At 44.0% G+C, this 18,124-nt stretch overlaps 1 protein-coding gene across 1 annotated transcript in view; it reads right to left on the reverse strand.

Annotated features, from left to right (window-relative positions):
• The window catches only part of MAGI1 (membrane associated guanylate kinase, WW and PDZ domain containing 1), a 355,632-nt gene that overhangs the window by 23,577 nt on the left and 313,931 nt on the right, over positions 1 to 18,124 (reverse strand). Inside the window, exons 14-15 of the mRNA XM_059823169.1 lie at positions 12,981 to 13,012; positions 5,251 to 5,467 (exon numbers count right to left, since the gene is read on the reverse strand). Coding sequence (XP_059679152.1) covers positions 5,251 to 5,467; positions 12,981 to 13,012 — 249 coding nt within the window. The remainder of the gene's footprint in view (positions 1 to 5,250; positions 5,468 to 12,980; positions 13,013 to 18,124) is intronic.

The following is an 18,124-nucleotide window of genomic DNA, read 5'->3' on the forward strand; positions in this document are numbered from 1 at the left end:
TAGCCATAAACCTCACAAGATTCCGTATTTGCAGGAAAGCCCTGTTTTCTAAACTAGCCCTCTGCAGGAGGATTCCAGTTTTACTGTCTTTTCCTTTTAATCAACCCTTCTGGTGGCATGGAAAGCTTTCAAAAGATGGCTTCAGCATGTTCTCGACAAGATGACCAAGTTCTGCCACTGAGGTGTGGGGAAGGCACGATGCCTTGACTGAGCCATGGACCGGGCTGGTGCCAGACGAACACCAGCAAAGTCTGCCCTCGTCCCAGCTCCGTAACAGCTCAGCAGCCTCTGCTGCTCCCGCAACACGCTGCAAGTACTACGGTCTTTTTTAGCAAGACATTCTCTAAGGGCATGGACACATCTGTGTGTCCAAGTGTATGACTGTAACTGTTTGTCTCCTATTAATATAATAAAAGGACATAACCCTACCAAGGGGCTTTTACTAACTATCATCTTTAAAGTCAGTCTGATCATAAGGCGGCTGCAATTTCCTGAGAGTATTTTTCTTTTCTATTTTAGCGAGAAAGTAGCTAATGTTTGGTATCACTGTGCAAATATTTTTAATTCTATGTAATTGCTGGTGAGTGAATGCTACACACTGGGGTCAAGACTTGTTTGTATTATTTTAATTAGATTTGGGGAGAGAAAATCCTACCCCATAAATTATGTGCCTGAAAATAAAATTCAAATATTAACGATAACTTAGAATATTTTAAAAGCTTTAAAAATTATCTATCATGTTCTGCTTTACTTTTAATTAAATGCTTAAGCCCTTCAAAGGGATTCATTAACACATCTGCAATTCAGATTAATCCATTTTGTCACTGCTGTTTTGACAGATGGCCATATGTAGGATATGGTATTTTGCAAAGCAATCAGGCCACATGAGAAAAATTTGACAACAGATTGCGTTAATCTTTAAGGAAGTTTAATAATACATTGAAAAATAAAAAACATATTATAAAAATATATTTTCAATAAAACGGTGCGAGATTTCAGAATTGTGGTTCTCTGACAAACTATTCAATGGCTGTTTCTCTCAACGAGTGCTTTTCACATATGTCATTCCCGGATCTTGGAACCACTTCAGTGTTTAAACCTTAAGGGTTTGTCCTTCTCTCTGATTCATGTACACAGCTCCCACTAGCAGCAATGAGTTACCCATGAAGAGGAGCTCAGGCAGCTACAACTTAGCACCAGCAAAGAGTGCATTTGTTATCACCACCAAATGATCTGTTTTCAGATTCACTTAACACAAAGCCGGCTATTCTCAAAAGTCTTAATCCAGCAAAGAATTGCGACTCTGGGCCAGATTGCAGCAGAGCATCTGAGCTCAGCCTTAGCCTTGAAGCATTCAAGCCCCTTTGGGTTTACAGCTTGAAAATAAGCTTCCTTGGGCTGGAGCCCAAGCGCTCAGCACCTTGCAGGCCAGATCCCCTCACCCAGGGGAGCTGCATGTGAAGGAACTTTAGCCCGTATTTGCTGAATAAAGTTGCAGTTCTCATCTGCTGCCACTCAGCCAGAGTCCAGACACAGTTATGGAGCCATTGCTTAGCTTTGCATTATTAATTCCAGCTTAATTTTTCTTCTTTTTTTTTTTTCTTCCCCTAAACAGGCAATGTCTGTGGCTCTCCTCCGCAGAATCCAAGTACTTCCTGATATTAAGATGCATTCGGTAAATCAAAAAATACATCCTTTTACAAAATTATGGGTTATCTGGTGCTTTTGAACCAAATTCTGCTCTACCAATGGCTTCAGTGAGACAAGTCACATAAGTCCAATATAGTCTTTTTTTATGAACTACTGATCTAAAGAATACTCAAAGAAAGGAAGAACGCATTTTACCAATTCTGAAAAATTAAAACGTTGCCTGTGTGCTTTCCATGTCTACATTATTATTATTAATGTTAATAACAGTGGGATGCACTCCCAGTGAAAAGGCAGTAGGTGATCATTATACATTCAGTACTTCTTAGAAACATCCTGGAGACAATGTATTCATATATTGAATGAAACCTCTTTATATTATTATTTTTAGATGAAAAAAAAAATCTGTCTGGGCTGGGGCTAATGAATTCATCTTTTTGTGTCAACTGCACTTGAAAAATTGCACTATGTTCTCTTTATACTCAATAATTTCCCAAATGGGATGAAATAAAACACTGAATGCTCTAAAATTCTGTCTTTTTTAACTTCATCATATACTTCAACACAAAGGGTTGTTGCTGTTTTTCAGTCCACTTGTCGGGGATTCAAAACCCTGCCTCTGAAAAGAACATTTTATAATCCTTTTCAGGTTTATTAAAATTTAAGGCCATAAATCAACAGAGCAAGCCCTGCACTGGGCAGCAGGAAGAGGTGGGAGAGCCGAGCTGGGGCTCTTCGGCAGTGGCAGCATCTAGGACCCACCAAAAGCCCCAGTTACAGGACACATCAGCCAATCTCAGCACTGGCACTAGGGTGGCATCCTCCAGCTGTACATCAGGTATGCATTCAGTTCTGCTCACGTCTTCATCAGAAGGATGCAGAGAGAGTCACACCTCAGACCCAAAGCTATGGATACCATGGGAGAGGAGATGCTAACCTCAGTCCCAAAGCCAAAGGGAATGGGTGCTCAAGCAAAGAAGAAAGCAATGATATGACTGTATCACCGCCAGCCAAAGGAAGCACTGGAGTTAAACTGAACCGCAGCTGGGTAAAAACACGAAGAACAGCACATGTGGAGCAGACAGACAGTGAAACTGGAGGCCCAGGGAACGGTTCCTCCTGTCCCGCAGTCTGTGGTGCTCCACGTCAGCAGAGCTCCCTACGAGTGGTCCAAGAGCCACACAGCTGGTGCTTGGGCAACGCCGGGAAGTGAGTCTCAAAGGGATCATTCACATTCATAACAGAGCAGCCACCAATTGCCCAATTTTCATGCAGACCAAACACAGGGAAAGAAACATGGTAGCTCACTCCAAGCTGCCAGGGCAGAAGAGGCACCAGGTTTCAGCTGTGAATCAGTCTCCATTTATTAGACTGGGGAGAGGGATGAAAGCTGAGGGCTTGGTGAGGGAAGGAGCAAGAGCTGACCACTGACCTCTAAGTAAAACCACCAGTCAAACTTTGGGATCAGACCATGACAGGAGACAGAGCACGTCCAACTGCCTTTTTCACTTAGACTATATCTTTCATGGTTTTCTTCACCTTTCATGAGGCGCAGCAAAGCCATGTCACTACGTAAGAGTGCAGGTTAATCTCTAAGCTGTGTTTCACTCCAGCTTAGGGTCAGAAATTCATAGGCTCTTGGACACTTCTAGTGGCACATGCTTACAAGGAGACATGACCGTATCACACTTCTGCCATTCTCCAAAAACCCTCTGTCTATGAAACCAAGAAATCTCAGAAAACACCCTCCTGGGAAGGAAATGGCAATGGGATGAAAAGGCAGTAGAAAAGCACTGATGTTCAAACAGGTAGGTCTCATCTGGTAAAAGACGGAGGAGATAAGGATTGAAGCAACAGAAGAGGATCAACCGCACTACAGGGATGCTGGACCACAGAAAAGTGAGACAGGGAAGCTGAAGGGGCGTAGCAGATCCCAGTCTAGCAAAAGGCCCAAGCAGAGAGGATCGTGGCACCGGGAGAGATGGGGTGTGGGAAACCACCAGGTCAAGAGACAGTGAAAAGGCCTCTGGAAGGGCTCTAATCACAGACAAGGATAAAGCTCTACAGGATACCTGCAGCCATCGAAGAAAGAGGGAGGATTTAGCACATGGTGTTGGAGGTGGACACAGAAGGGCGACTGCCTGCCTGTGCACTTCAGGATTTCTCCCGCTTAGCCTCGGGTTTTATCGGGAAAGGCAGGCAGGAGTTAGGGCTGCTAAGCTGATACTAATGACTAATTAGTATGAGTTAAACCGTTAATTAGAAATTAGCTAAGTAGCTTCAGGGGACCAGAAGCAATGCCAGCACAGTGCCTATGGGAACCACGTGAGCTGAGCTAGGGTGATGCCAGTGCCACGGGACAGCCGCAGCCTTGTCCACCCAGGCAGGAGAAGGACGAGCTCTGTCCACAGCTCTGCAGGGCTGAATTGTCACCATCCCTCAGCTCTTGCCCCTTTTTCCTATTTGAACGAGATGCACGTGCAAGTTCCGTCACTGCACTTCTCCGTAGATCAGCACGACCTGGCCCCAGAGCCCACAGGGTCAGTACGCCTAATCCCTGGGAAGGGAAGGAAGCGGCGCACAGAAGCTGAGACACCTACAAACTGCATTGCTGAGACATTCAATCCGAAGAGATGCATCTTCAGCCAAGAAACTGTGACTCATGATTTAATTTTTCCAGGACATAAGATTTCAAAGTGATTCATTTGGTCAGAAAAAAACAGCCCTACCATTTTTCATTCTGGGCTAACGTTCATTTCATACTGGTTTTACCAATTTCCAGTTAGCACAATAAAATCAAACTCCAGGTGATACTCTTACAGCACCAAGACTTTGAAGCTCCCTTTTCTGTAACTAAAGTAACTATTCCTTTTGAAAATGAACCTAATATTCTCTTTCTTTAAGAAGCTTTTACAGATTCGATCATCTTCAGCAGTGCAATTAAAGCAAAGCCAGCATGTTTATTTTGTTTGCAGAGAAGAAACTGATTGAAACTGTATTTATAGTCTTGGAGCAGAGTCAAGGCCCTGCTGAACTATTAGCCAAGTGTACTGATTATTAATTGCCATAAAAGCCACTTACAATATGAATTTGATATCTGTATTGCTAAAGTGTCCACTCTGGTCAAAGTAAAATGGCTCAGCTGGATTTTCTCCTTCCAGAGTGAGACTGGAAAGCATCTGATATGAATTTCAGCAAACTAAATACTTCCCCTCCTCACTGAAATTCCTATGCATATCAGACAACGAGTCTTAACCTCAAAAAAGAGTTTAGGATCTGGATATCAAGCTTGGAAATTCTCCTTCAGCCTAATTTAAAAGCAAAATAAAAAAAATAGGGGAAAAGATGGTCTTTAATTTTAAAGGGATTTTTCGTATTAAGCTTTGGTCTAAGTGCCCTTCCTGGAGATGATCTAAATTCATTCCTCATCAGAGAGGAAACTGCACCTTTATCAAGTAGACATCACCGACAGATACCAAATTAACAAACTGGAGCCTTACATTTTCAATATAAATCTAAAAGATTCAGTTCTTCGCAAAGAAAATATACAGAGAGCAGCTGCCAGAGCTGTAGCCTTAGCAACCACACCTGCTTCATACTCACGTCGGCTTTCATACATGCTCCTGGACTGGGCCCAGATTTTGAATGGATCTGGCTTTTTCTGCCCAGAACTGTCCGGTTGATCCGCAGCCGGCGCCTCCGCGGCGGTGTAGTCCGGCAGCACCTGCGTGCTGTGAACGGGGGAAGCGGTGTGCCCGCTGCGGTGGCTGGAGACGCTATGCTGAGAACTGTTTTGGCTGTCTTTCCTTTCAAGCGGTTGCTGTAAGGAAGAAAGCGAGTGGAAAGAGAGAGAACAGACGGTTATTGGTCTTTGAGTGGGTGTTTTCCATCAATTTTTCTCCCTTCTTTGATCAGGGTTTCTGCATGCACATAAGTAAATATATAAATCACAGTTTTGCTGCCACCAGTTAATGCTGGGTACAGTTAAATTCCCCCATGACAGATTTTGATAGGCAGACTGACAGAAAGAGATATGCAAAACAAAGTAATTTATCATAACCATGCAGTTCTCCATCTCACACAGATAACAAATCTAAATCTTGTTATAGGTTACTACTTTCAGTGCACTGATTTTTTCCTACATAAAGGCAGAAAAACTCAACGACCTTCTAATCAGGTAACATTAGGGTCTAACTTGAGCCTGCAAGAAAAAGGGAAAACTACCAAATTTCACTGTGAAAACTTAAACAGTCCCTCTGAAACAGATGCAAGCACAGCCCTTACTATGAAAGATCACTTTTCCTCTGCAGCTCTTGCAACCCCCACATCACAAGTGGGTGGACGACAGAGTACCACTTTCACGTCTCTGCTTCCCAGAGCATCCACAGGATTACAGCAGACCTTCACAAATGTGAAAATGTCTATTTGCAGTTTGATTTCCTTATTTTAATTGAGCGTATTAAAACAGAAAAAAATACGTCCGCCTAAATTCGAGGCTTATTCAAAAGCAGGATGTCAAGAGCTCTGTCTGCTCAATATTTAGCTAAGCAGGGTACATAATTCTTAACTCAAATTCACAACGGTGTGCACAAGTCACATTTGCATTGCCAGGATTTGTACTACTCAATATGCAGCAAAATCCTCCCTCAACAAGAGCTCCCCAAACTGTACAGCAAATGCTTTTTAATGCTCTTTTGAGATGACCTTGGGTTGGCATCAAGGTCGAGTCCAATCTCCCACCTGCTCCGGCACAGGGAACTGGCATGTTTCCGGGGCTGCTGTGATGCAGAGGGCGGCCGGAAAAATAGCATCCTACAGGTTGTTTTTGCAACATCCACAATTTCCCGGCTAAAAGTGGTCAGCCCCTTGTACCAAGAAACCTCAGACAAAAATTTCCGAAAACATTGCAGCAGGAATCTCTGCTTTCAGGGACTTCTCCACAGAAAACCAAGCAGGGGTAGGGAGAAAAGTCAGCAGTAAACACAGAGCAGATCAGCACAGGGGGCTGAAGTGCACACACATCTGGGACCCCCTCCTTTACTCTGAACGCGAAACTCCAGGCAGCCAATGCTCCGTCATAGCAGGGCTGAATTAATTACAGAGGAGAAAGTCACCATAGGGAAGTGCCCTCCTTTTTGAGTCTTAACGATAATATTTTCTGGGGTTTTTTTAAGTTGCACAGATTTTTAAGTTTACACTGAGGAAAAAAACCAGCTCCAACAGCCCAAATGACTTTGACCTCTCAGCCTTACATTTGAGTTGTTGATCCCCTACCACGTTTTTTTAAATATCTTGATCAACTAGAATGTGAAATTGCCTTTGTCCTTTAAAGCAATTTTGAACAAAGCATACCTGCTGTGATTACTCATCTGCAGACTTTTAAATACAAGTATCTGAACCAGTTTCAAACATTTCTAGCTTTTTAAGTGGTAAAAGAAGCTAATTCACATGCAGCCCTTTAGTTTTTAAATGAAGCAGTTTTAAAACATCTATGCTGTGGATAATCACTCCTTTGTAACTTAAAAATAAAAAAAAAATAAAAAAACACTTTACAACTCTCAGTCCAGCCATCTGGATTGTTCTGTTTGTTTGGCCAAACTACTAAAATAACTACAAGCATCCTGTGAAACTTCAGGCCAGTCTCACTGGAAATAGCTGGTTTACAGAAGTTGGACTACAGGGACTAAAATGTGAAGCTTTATTCAGCCCTTGGGGAAACGTTGAGAACCCTCTGAAAACTTTCTGAGTTAAAAAGAAACAAGTTTGAACTTTAAAAAGTGCTCTCATTTTATGATATATGAAAGGTCTAAATATTGAACAAACTATGAATTCTGTTTTGTATTTGGGTTGCAAATGGAAGTGTCAGCATATCTCAAGCAAAACCACCTCTAATTAAACTACAGATGCAATTGCAAACACAGCCACTTTGCAAGAAATAGGGGAAAACTTCTTCAGAGGGACAGTTGTTTTTCCAAACAGTAACTCCTTCAAAAAGCTCGAAACATCTCTATTTAGGAGCTGAAGAGGGGAACAGAGAAAGGGGAACACCAACATGGGAATAATGACTATATGAAATTAAACTAATTCAAGACGATATTAATTGACTTTCACATCACGAGATGAGGCCAAAAACGTTTGGGGCCAAACTTCTTTTCATGTCTTGTAGCAGCTTCAGCACATCATCATCATCAGGACTTGCAGGGGTCTGACCGTCCTGCTCTCTGCGGTGCTCCTACAATGGGGACTGGCCAGATGAAGAACTTCATGCCTTGGTGCAAAGGCGGAGCTTTCCCAAGAGAGATGAGCTGATGAAAGGCCAATGAAAGGATGGCTTCTCTATCTCCTGCCTCGTTCCCAGCTTTGGGGCCAATCCTCCTGGGTCTGGATCTGACTGTCCAGCTCACTCAGCTCACACACGGGCAGGGAAGTAGCTAAATCAGGGCCAGATGAGCATGGGGCTGTTTGGTGACAGACCGCTGCATAGCGGGTGGTTCAGACCTCTCCCTGAGATGCTGATCATGTTTTTCAGTACAAAGTAAAGCAGATCAGCTGAATCATGTTGCCTTCTGATAATGACTACAAGAGCATGGGGCACTAAACTACCCAAATCAGCAAGAGCACCCCTGACCCTCCAGTCTATGGTCTTCTCCAAAGCTGTGGATAAGCATAAATAGCTTGCCAGAAAGACTCTTGACCAAAAGTGGCTAGAAATAAAGACTACGATGACTACCTTGAGTCAGATTGCACACTTAAATACACGTGACGGGAAAAAACAATCACCTTGGTACTGTATTACAGCCATGACAAAATAAATACGTGGAAAGCTGAAGCTTCTCATGCCCTAAACAAGCCCCAGGTCTGAGATGCGTGGCCTGTGCCAGCTTCCCTGTGCCCTTGCTCATCCTGCAAAGCATAAGACGAAGAAAACGTACTACTGTGAAGAAAGTCTTTTCTAGCTGCCCTGTCCCCACCAGTTGAGGTTAACAGGAACGTCAGCGTGGCTCAGATTTCTGAGTGCAGTTGTGGGGGCAATTGCTGCAGAAGAGGGGGCAGCGGCGGTCAGGGTTTGGGCATACATCAGCCTTCCGGGATTTCTTCCCTCCACTGTGCGATCCCATTTTCAGCCACAGGCACTCCATTTGCTGACCTGAAAGGCAGCTTCTCCCTCAGCAGAGAGGTTGAGTGAGCCCACACTGAGCAGTACATCGTCCTCTGATTACGGGGAGGGAAGAAAACAGCAAAGGTGATGTGAGCCAGGGAGCTTGAAGCTATTGTGCTTCAAAAGGAGACAGGAGGAAAATTGCTTACAGAAGTCTCCAAGTGCCTGGAAAATGCTACAGATACCCACAAAGCAGAGACCAGTTTGTCATTTGTGCTAAATGAAAGAGTAATTAAATGTTACTTTGTACAGTGACTGCTAAAAGAACCGAGGCCCATGACACGGCTGAGAGGTGGCTGCAGGCAGGGATGGGACACTAATTATTAGCAGCAGTTGTGTATGTCTGTGTCAGGCAGAGAGAAACCCGCAGCAGAAGAGGCGATGGTGGCAGGGAGCATGTCCTGCGGCACAGACGGACACCAAAGCTTTTTGGCATGGGATTCTTCAGGCATTAAACTGCAAGAGAGAAGTGTTGCTGTGGTTTCCTCCCACTGCATTTCAAGGTGGGGGGAAAAACGGTCTCTGAATGAAGAGGGATGCATTGTGCAAACACTCATGCTGTGGAAACAGTTTCTCCTCCTGACAAAAACAGGACATCAGCCGAGCCCCAAGTGCTGCCTATCCATCCAAAATACGTGGCAAGTCTCTTGTCAGGGACAGGCTGTGCATAGGAATTGCATTTTTGGCCACAATTCAGCTATGCTGACAATGTATTTATTTACACCCAAAAAAAAAATCAGATTTTTGGAAGAGCTTAGCACTTTCTTCCCCCTGCAGTGATCCTGTCTTCTGACTATCTAGCTGCAGATTTTGTGCTCTAGAGCATTTTGGAGAAGCTGGTCCTGGCAGCGACAGCAAACTGAGCTGGAAATGGGAATCTTTGCCCCCTTGTGGAGTATTTTGATGCAAGCAACGGGGAAAAAAAAGACAAAAAAAAAAGAAAAAAAAAGTTTGTTTTCATCCATGTTATACCAGGATAATTGCAAGGGAAATTGCTATACTAGAGAACTTGCGCACTGAAAATGTATATCCCCAGACGGTCAATACAAAAGTATTATCCATTTTCACATAAAGAAGAATCAATGGGAAACTGAAAGCAAACAAGCAGCACAGAGAGCTGCTGTGAGCATATCCTTGGTGGGGGGAAAAGGGGAAGAAAGGACTTGGAAGTGCCCAGTCCCATATACGGCTGCAAACTCTTTTTTTAATTAATTTGGCTCTTCCACCAAGGTTGAAAGACTCCTTAAAAACTGAGAAAAAGAGCAAAGCTCATCAGAAGATACACACAGGCTGAAAAATACAGCCCAAGAAAACTGAGCTCAAGGCAGAAAAAAAAATATTCCCAGATGGTGTCAGAGCCTCAGCACTAACAAACCTCTCCAAGGGGCTAAAACACCTCCTCCCAGCCGGGAGGTATCCAACAGCTTGAAATCGGCCTTTCGGGAATATGGGATTGGGGCCGATAGCTAAAAGTAGGGCTTGTTTGAGAAAGAGACAGCTGTTGGCAGTAAGTCGGGAGTGTGTCCGGGCTCTGGGAAAGGATACGAGGTAACAAGAGAGGGTTCATCACTGCACTGAGTGAAGCAGAAGAGAATGGAGACCTGAGCTCGTGTTTTCCCTGATGCAGCAGAACAAACAAAGAACGAGCACAAGTTAAGATTGGGCCAACTGCTCCCGACCTGGATGTATGCTGTGCTCTAATTGCAGCTAATTTATTAATCAAGGAATGCTGGAAAACATTCCCTCTGCGTTGGGCAAAGTGAGCGGGGGAAAGGGGCAGCACGTTCAAACCAAGTCCCATAGCCAGCCGTGCAGCGCTGGGGACTGCCCGCGGGCGCACAGCTCAGCCGGCAGCACCCACATTCACCCAAGTGCTGCAAATGCAGCAAACCACCCCCGGGAAATGCTGGGGCAGGGCGCAGCGAGATGTCGACGCAGCCAGGGAGAGTGTCAGCGGGGCAGGCCTGGCTCTCCCCTGCCAGGACAAGAGCAAGTGAGAATGTTCACGGACAAGAGGGCTGGGCTCCCCTCGCCCCGCAGCCGAGCACCAGCCCTGCAATTAAACCGAGGAAGGAAGGTGTTAACCAATACCATTGCTTTTATGCTTTTGACCATCACCTTGGCCATGCAAGCTCTAGTGTTGGTGTAAATCCATCCCAGACAGCCCCGAGGACAGTTTCCTCCTCTGCATATGGGTGCCCCAAGGCGCTTTGCTCCAGGTTTCTGTGCTCAACCCATGCATGTCACCGATGCCTGGGAATGAAGAAGCAGCTGTGGCGGCCCTGATGTGCTCTGCTCTGACCCTCCGAGATGTGGTCGGTCATTAAAGCTGCCACACAATGAGGCAGTGTAAAACATTGCTTCTAATTGCCGATGTGAATGATCCGGTGTGGAGGCGGGGGAATAGGAGGCTCTGCTTTTTGTGAGTCCTGTGCTTTAGAGGCAACTGCACTGCCTAAGGCTGTAGTAAAAATTACTGGAGGGACCCTAGAGCAAGGTGCAAGGGGTTTGGGAGAGGCACGCGATGGAATGGGACTGCTTTCCCAGGGCTGACTGGCTCCTCAAAGCAAATAGTAGGCAGAAATCTGCTGTTGCAGGGCTACACCTGTTTGCAAGCAGTCTCTTTGTTCACCATGGCAGGATTATCCCGACATGGATTTAGATGCTGCTCAGATTTTCACAGTGCATCGCTGCCAACCACAGAGGTGTCTGACACAGCAGGATCCCCCTTTACCTGATGCCAAATGCGTGTGTGGCAAAGCGGGAGCCTCCACATGGGAGCATCCATGCTTTGAACAGACCGAGACTTATTGATCGGAGCTGGTTTAATGATAGAAGTCGGAGTCCAGATCGAGTGCAGCCACTCCTGCTCCGACTGGGGAAAAAAGTGCAGGCAGAGAAAAGAAACGTGCCAGATGCGTACGTATTTTACACACTTGCTTCTATTTTACCGAAGGCTGAAATGATCTCAGCGTATGACAGAAGTGAGCGCGCAGGGTCTGACAAGCCCGTGATCTGCGAGGGAGCACACCCTGCACTTCTGCCTCTCAACATTAATGCGAGCTGACAATGGTAGAGGCCTGCGCTCACGTGACTTTAATCAGCGCTGCCCTAAGCCATCAGAATCACATTAATTATTTCAGGGCTTTCCTTTTGGATGAACAGAGAACTCGTATTAAAACCAGGAGCATTCTGCTCAGCTTCTTCATAAACCTCTTGCCCAGGTTTGCAGCGAGGTGGGCTGTGCCCAGCTGCAGTTTTTGGCACCCATCGGGGACTGTCAGTGAAGTTTCGCGCCGTCTTACAACACGGCAAAGAGCTCACTCACTCTGCTTCCCCAAAGCTACCGGGAGAGAAATCTCTTTTTTCCCCTCCCTCTCAACAGAAAACTGGAAACTTTCAGGCTTTAAGCATTCCATTTCCTTTAAAAATAAAACATTTCTTTTTGTTGCATACAAGTAGCATGTTAATTTCTTCTGCAATATCATGCACTGAGCTTTAATGATACTTTAAATCACGGCTTCCATCCTATTAGCTAACATGTCATCCAGATAACAGCTTTACATGGAAATAGGATCAGAAGGGACAAGAAAATACTGTTTGTTTGGTTTTTTTTAAAATAAGGAATCTCACACCTGCAGCACAACCCTGCTCAGTATGAAAATGCCTCCAGAGCAAGCACTCGGACAGCTAATTGTATTCCCTGGGTACCATAATCGTGACCCGTTCATGCTTTGTCTCTCTCGACAAGGTGCATGCTTTCCCATTCTGTTAATAATTCAGCCGAGGGTACTCGAGAAAACTCAGGGAGTTAATGGAAAAGCTTGGTGCCTATAAGCACCCGACAGGAATTGCTATCTGGCAAGAAGGTGGAGCCTCCCATCTTTCCAAAAGGAAACAATAGCTTTTTTTTTTGGTAAGTTAAACGACAGAGAAGCTCAATCTGTCAGGGAAGAGGATCTGTAAACCTGAGGCTTTATTTGCAAACAAGTCCCCCTTCCGTACCGCATTCCTCTTTCATCTCCCCATGCAGCAGGAGCCGTGCAAGGTAATCATGGTTGCAATAGAAAGACAACTTGAAACAATTGAAACCCACAAAGAAAACAAACCAAACTCATGCCTTTCTCCTTCAAAGCAGACAAACAGACAAAAATAGTAGCTGAAAAGTGCTTACCGACTTCGGGCTCTTCTTTGGGACTGGCAGTCCTGAAAAATGGCAACAAGGGAAAAATAAACATTAGAATCTAAATGTTACCTTCCCTTAAAGAAAAATCCCTAGGTGTATCATCCGAACGTAGCCATCTGCAGAGTTATGTCAGCTTTCGCTCTTGCATCGGAGTTACCAGTCTGTTCATATCGAATCAAAGCACAGGGAGAGGGAGAGCGAGCGAGAGACGGGAGCGGGGAAGAGGGAGCGGGGGGAGAGCTCTATCTGCATTAGCTATGCTGACTTGTGCTGCAGCAGCCGGGAGGCTGGGAGAGAAACCCACAGCCCTCAGCGGCCGCCGAAACCCAGCGCTTGGGCAGAATCTCAAATGCTCCCCTGGATTACGGGAGACTTAGCTTACAATTAAGCCGAGGCTATTTCCTTTTGACGCGATCGGCTCGGTGATTTTATTGGACCAATCGTGGCGGCGCAGGGGAAACAGGTTGATTTTTTAAAAAGTATTTCTCTGGAAATCGATTTTTGAAAGGAAAAGGTGCATCGGCTTGAGCCAGGAGGCACGGGCTGGGCAAAGGAAAACAAAAGCATGAGGAGGAATAAGCTTTTATCCCTAAAAACGTCAATGTTACTGAGAAAACACGCATTTTCTTTCCTGTCCATCCTAAGTGTAAATCTTTGAAGCCAGAGATTTTATCTGTTAGTTCCAATTTCAGAGAGCTGTGTCTTGAACAGTCCTGCAAATGTCCTGACCCTTGGGGGGGATGCTGGGGAGCTTGGAGAAGGGGGGCTTACACAGGTTGCAGTAGATGTAAAGGAAGCAACAGCTGGGAGGACACAAGAAAAGGTTTTTTCAAGGACAATTTCGCATTTTGGAGCAGCCTCTTACTCGCTCCGTGATGAGCAAGAGAACTCAAGTGGGATTTCTATTGACTACTTCTGCATATAGCCCAATTCCCAGCAGCAAAGGAGACACTTGGTCGGGGAATTTACCTACAACGCAGGAAAAGCTCTTCCCTGGGCATTTTGCAAATCACCTTCTTTCTCCTCCACTGTTGGAGAGGAGGGAACTCCCTGTATTTTGCTCTGTGTGACACTCCAGAAAACATACACAAACCAAAACAGAAGATTACACTCCACATTAAGTGCTCAGTAATTCAGATGTTTGAAATCTGCTTTTGTCTTTAGGATGCGATTTATGTGGCATTTATGCTGCATTATGTTTTCTACTTTATGCATTTTGTTTGTGCTAAAACCCATGCCCTCATCTAACTTTTACACAGAGAATAAAATAAGTGATGCAAGTGAATTACAGATCTGTCTAGGAAGAAGCTCATTTTAAGGTAATTTGGAAGATGTTAGTGCTGAATAGGGAAGATCCACAATTAAAAATGATAAACAGAGCTCACTTTTCTGCCTGTTCACAGGCTGGGATGCAAACTGTAATGAGTATTTTAAATGAAATATATTCAGGTTTTGAGGAATTTCTGTGCTCTGCTCGTCACTCTGATGCGTTCCCAGCCAATAGCTGATACCTCTCTAGGCACTGATTGATCGAGGGACAATGAAATATCAAAACTGTTTGAACTAAACAATCAAGACCGCAGCTTTATTTCTGCTGATGGTGACTGTGTTTGTATAACACACTTAAAAAGGAAAGCACTAATAACATTCATGGCAAGTCATATTTCTAACAGGCATCATTTATCACAGAGATAAACACACAGATCAAGCTTCTCCCTCTCTCTCTCCTCCCTTCCACATGCATGCACACATGTTTACTCTCCCTTTCCAAGAGATGCTCTTTCCCATTAAATCAATAGGTAGAACAGATCCCCATGCATGCACACACCCTTAACAGACTAACACGAGCCAGAGAAGGTATTACAGCAATTTAAACATTCCCTGCAAAAAATAAAGCTGAGATGCAGCTGGACCGTTGGTTCAAACTGTACCAGAATTCAGTTATTGCATCACAAGCATTAAACGTTAAAATTTACTAAGTATGAACTACTGAACAAACCTTTCCTTCAAAGTTTGTCATTAATTTTGTCTGTTCCAATCCAAAAAAGATGGAAAATGATTGAAAAATAATGGAAAACACATCAAGGCCATTGTTTGGCAGGTCCTTCAGAGGCTGATGAATCTTACAGTGTCACTGTTCTGTGCCGGACTTTTGCTGCAGAACAAGCAGTAATTGACTTTTTACCAAAATAAGTGACTGCAGAACACGTTAACAAATGTTGGTAGTTTTTCATGGGACAAACTTAGAGTCAGGGGAATAACCTGCCCGTACATTTTCCTGTAAAGATGTTATTTATTCATCTAATTAGGGTCTCATTTTAACCCCCCAGTTTTTGAGGCAGCAGGCCAAATGAGCAAATAATAAGTATCATATCTGGTTTTGATGCCGAGATGATGGAATGGATACAGTATTTAACAGCAATGAACATGAAGCGCTTGAATAACCCCCAAATCCTGGGAGCATCACTAGCAACGGAACACTGAGCTTCATCAAAAAGCTTCTGGCAAAAGCAACTGCCCACGCCTATGAGTTTGGGATGGTGACGACCCTGAATTACAACATTCACCTTTGGATTACATTAACTATGTCCTATCACTGCTCAGGCCACTGCTCATGCCATGCCTTGCTTGGTATGCTCATCCTCCCAGCCCTGTTCTCTCCTGAAGCCTCACTGCAAGTTTTTCAGAGGTAAATGGGCCAAGCACAGACTTAACACCCAGTATGCATTGCTTTGGCATTGTCCAGTTTTTTAGTGGTCAGAGTAATGGCATTCACAACCCTGGCTAAGAGAAGCCAAAATGCTTCTCCGCTGCTCTGCCCTCTAATCCGATAACGGAATAGTAATAGTTTATATCAACACTGTTTGCAATATAATTCCTCTGTGATTTAATGCTTATGGACATCTCTCACTAGTACTTGAAATGCATCTTCTAATTTTGGGGGGTTTTGGAGGTGCAGATTAGGGACGGTGGAAGAGTCACGCAACTGAACGGGACTGTTGTCATCACAGAGTTAACAGAGTTTTAAAACAAATGAGCACATCTGGTAAACAATGTCAATATGACCTAAACCCCCTTGAATGGGCTCATTGTAGCTACTTACTAAATGTGCCTGGAATTAAATTAATTAGAAAGCACAAATTACTCCCCTCTAAATAACAATGTAATAAAGCAACTGCTTAATGAAAAATATCAGTGATCAGTGAGCAATCCACAAGCACAAAAAAGGGATTGTAATCAAACTAAATTCACAAACTCGTCAGCAAGGCAAGAAAGGCTTCATACAAGGTTAGTCAAAAATGAGTCAGATGCAGGATCTAAATTAAACTAATTATCACAGAGATTATTACATTTATCTTAACAAAAACCCCTCTCTTTTCTCCCCAGTACTCCCTAAAGCTCTACGTACAGCTGGCTGCATCCATCTGCTCAACTATGTTTTGTAACATAGGGGAAAAATGCAAATCATTAAGCAAGTTTTGTACCATGACTTCAGCACTCTTAATGCCATTACCCATCAGGAGCAGTATTTCTGTTGCGTGACACTGTATGATGTTGTGAGTGATGCAGTCCACGAAGTAACGCCACAACCTAGGTTATTTCTTATTATTTGGCATGTGTTAATTTTGCAGTCTCGTGTGGTAAAACTTTCGGATGTGGGAAGCTGTAAGTTACCTAACCCTACCTACGATGAGTTCATGGAATAACCCATGGTACAAAACTGTGACTCCAAGTGTTGCTATTTCTAACATGCAGCGGTCCTCAATTTTTACAGGAACATTTTCTAAACTCTTTTGTCTTTATGCAACCAAAGTAACATGGGAAGACCATGGCACATGGCAAATTCTATTTTGCTGAGCATATACAGAACGCAATGTGTGACTACAAATCCATACCATAGTCTGGACCTGACTCTGATGTGAAGTCAGAAGGCCACAAATGCTCAAAAATTACCTAGAGGGACACCAGACACATCATGCCCTGTTCTACAGCCCTGTGTTTTAGAGACAGTGGATCAAAATGATTAGAAGTTGAATCTTAAGGAAGACCTAACTCTAGGCACCACAGGAGTCATCCAGTCAACCCATTCAAACAGCTTGGTTATGTGAAGGTCAGCTGGCGTGAACACTTCTCCCTCCACCACAAGAAAAATAAAAGTATTTCAATGGGATTTCAATCGCAGTTGGAACAATTCAATACCAGTTCGCACAATCCACCCATAGGACAAAGGTGCTTGAAATTGCTAAGAGCCAGTCTAGAAGCCAGATGTATCATCTTATTTACTGCTTACAATGTCTGTGGCTACTGCTCAATATTTTTCAGTTTTGGGGTGGTTTTGCACATGAAAGGAAGGAACACCTGTGTCTAGATCATCACTTCTCATGATTGCTTAACACTTCTAATCAGGACACCCTGTGGACCATCCATATCCAACAGCAAAAAAAGCCATATGTGACCCTAGGTGAAAAGGTTACCCATTTGGTTTCGCCATTATATGGTCTACAGCCCAGAATACACACAGCTGAAAATTAGCAGGAGATGAATAAAAACGCAAGAAAAGAAACATTTCAGACTGTGTCGCAACATTAACATTTACAGACAAAATGTTCCTGCCTGGAAAAAAATAAAAATAACAAGCTTTCTAAATAATGCTGCTTACACCGTACTGAACAAAAACCAAAGGCTGTATCAAAGAAAACAGACACTTCGAAAGATGAGGGGTGGAGTACTGGAGTTGGGGGGTACACAACCATATACCTGGCATTGCACATTGATCGCTGCTTTCTGTGTGAAAACAAGGAACTCTAAATAATTAACGCTAACGGCCATTAGTGCCGCCAGGGGACAGGGGAGGGGAGGTTGGTGGCAACAAAGCAATCCCCTTGATTCTGTATAATCCATTGCCAAAGAATTCCTAATAAAGGGCAAATACTATCTAAAAAATAGATGGATCATGATCTTTTCCAGACTGGAGAAAGAACAAGAAAAGATATCAGAGTAATGTGCAGCAAGAGAGGCAAGCCTGCACACAGCCATAAGGAGCATCATCAAGAAGAAAACCCCTACCTTGCCCCTGCCCAACTTTTCTGCTCATCATCATGATTTGCATAACAAGAGTGTCGCTACACTAG

Source organism: Gavia stellata, chromosome 12 (assembly GCF_030936135.1).
Source record: "Gavia stellata isolate bGavSte3 chromosome 12, bGavSte3.hap2, whole genome shotgun sequence".
NCBI lineage: Eukaryota > Metazoa > Chordata > Aves > Gaviiformes > Gaviidae > Gavia > Gavia stellata.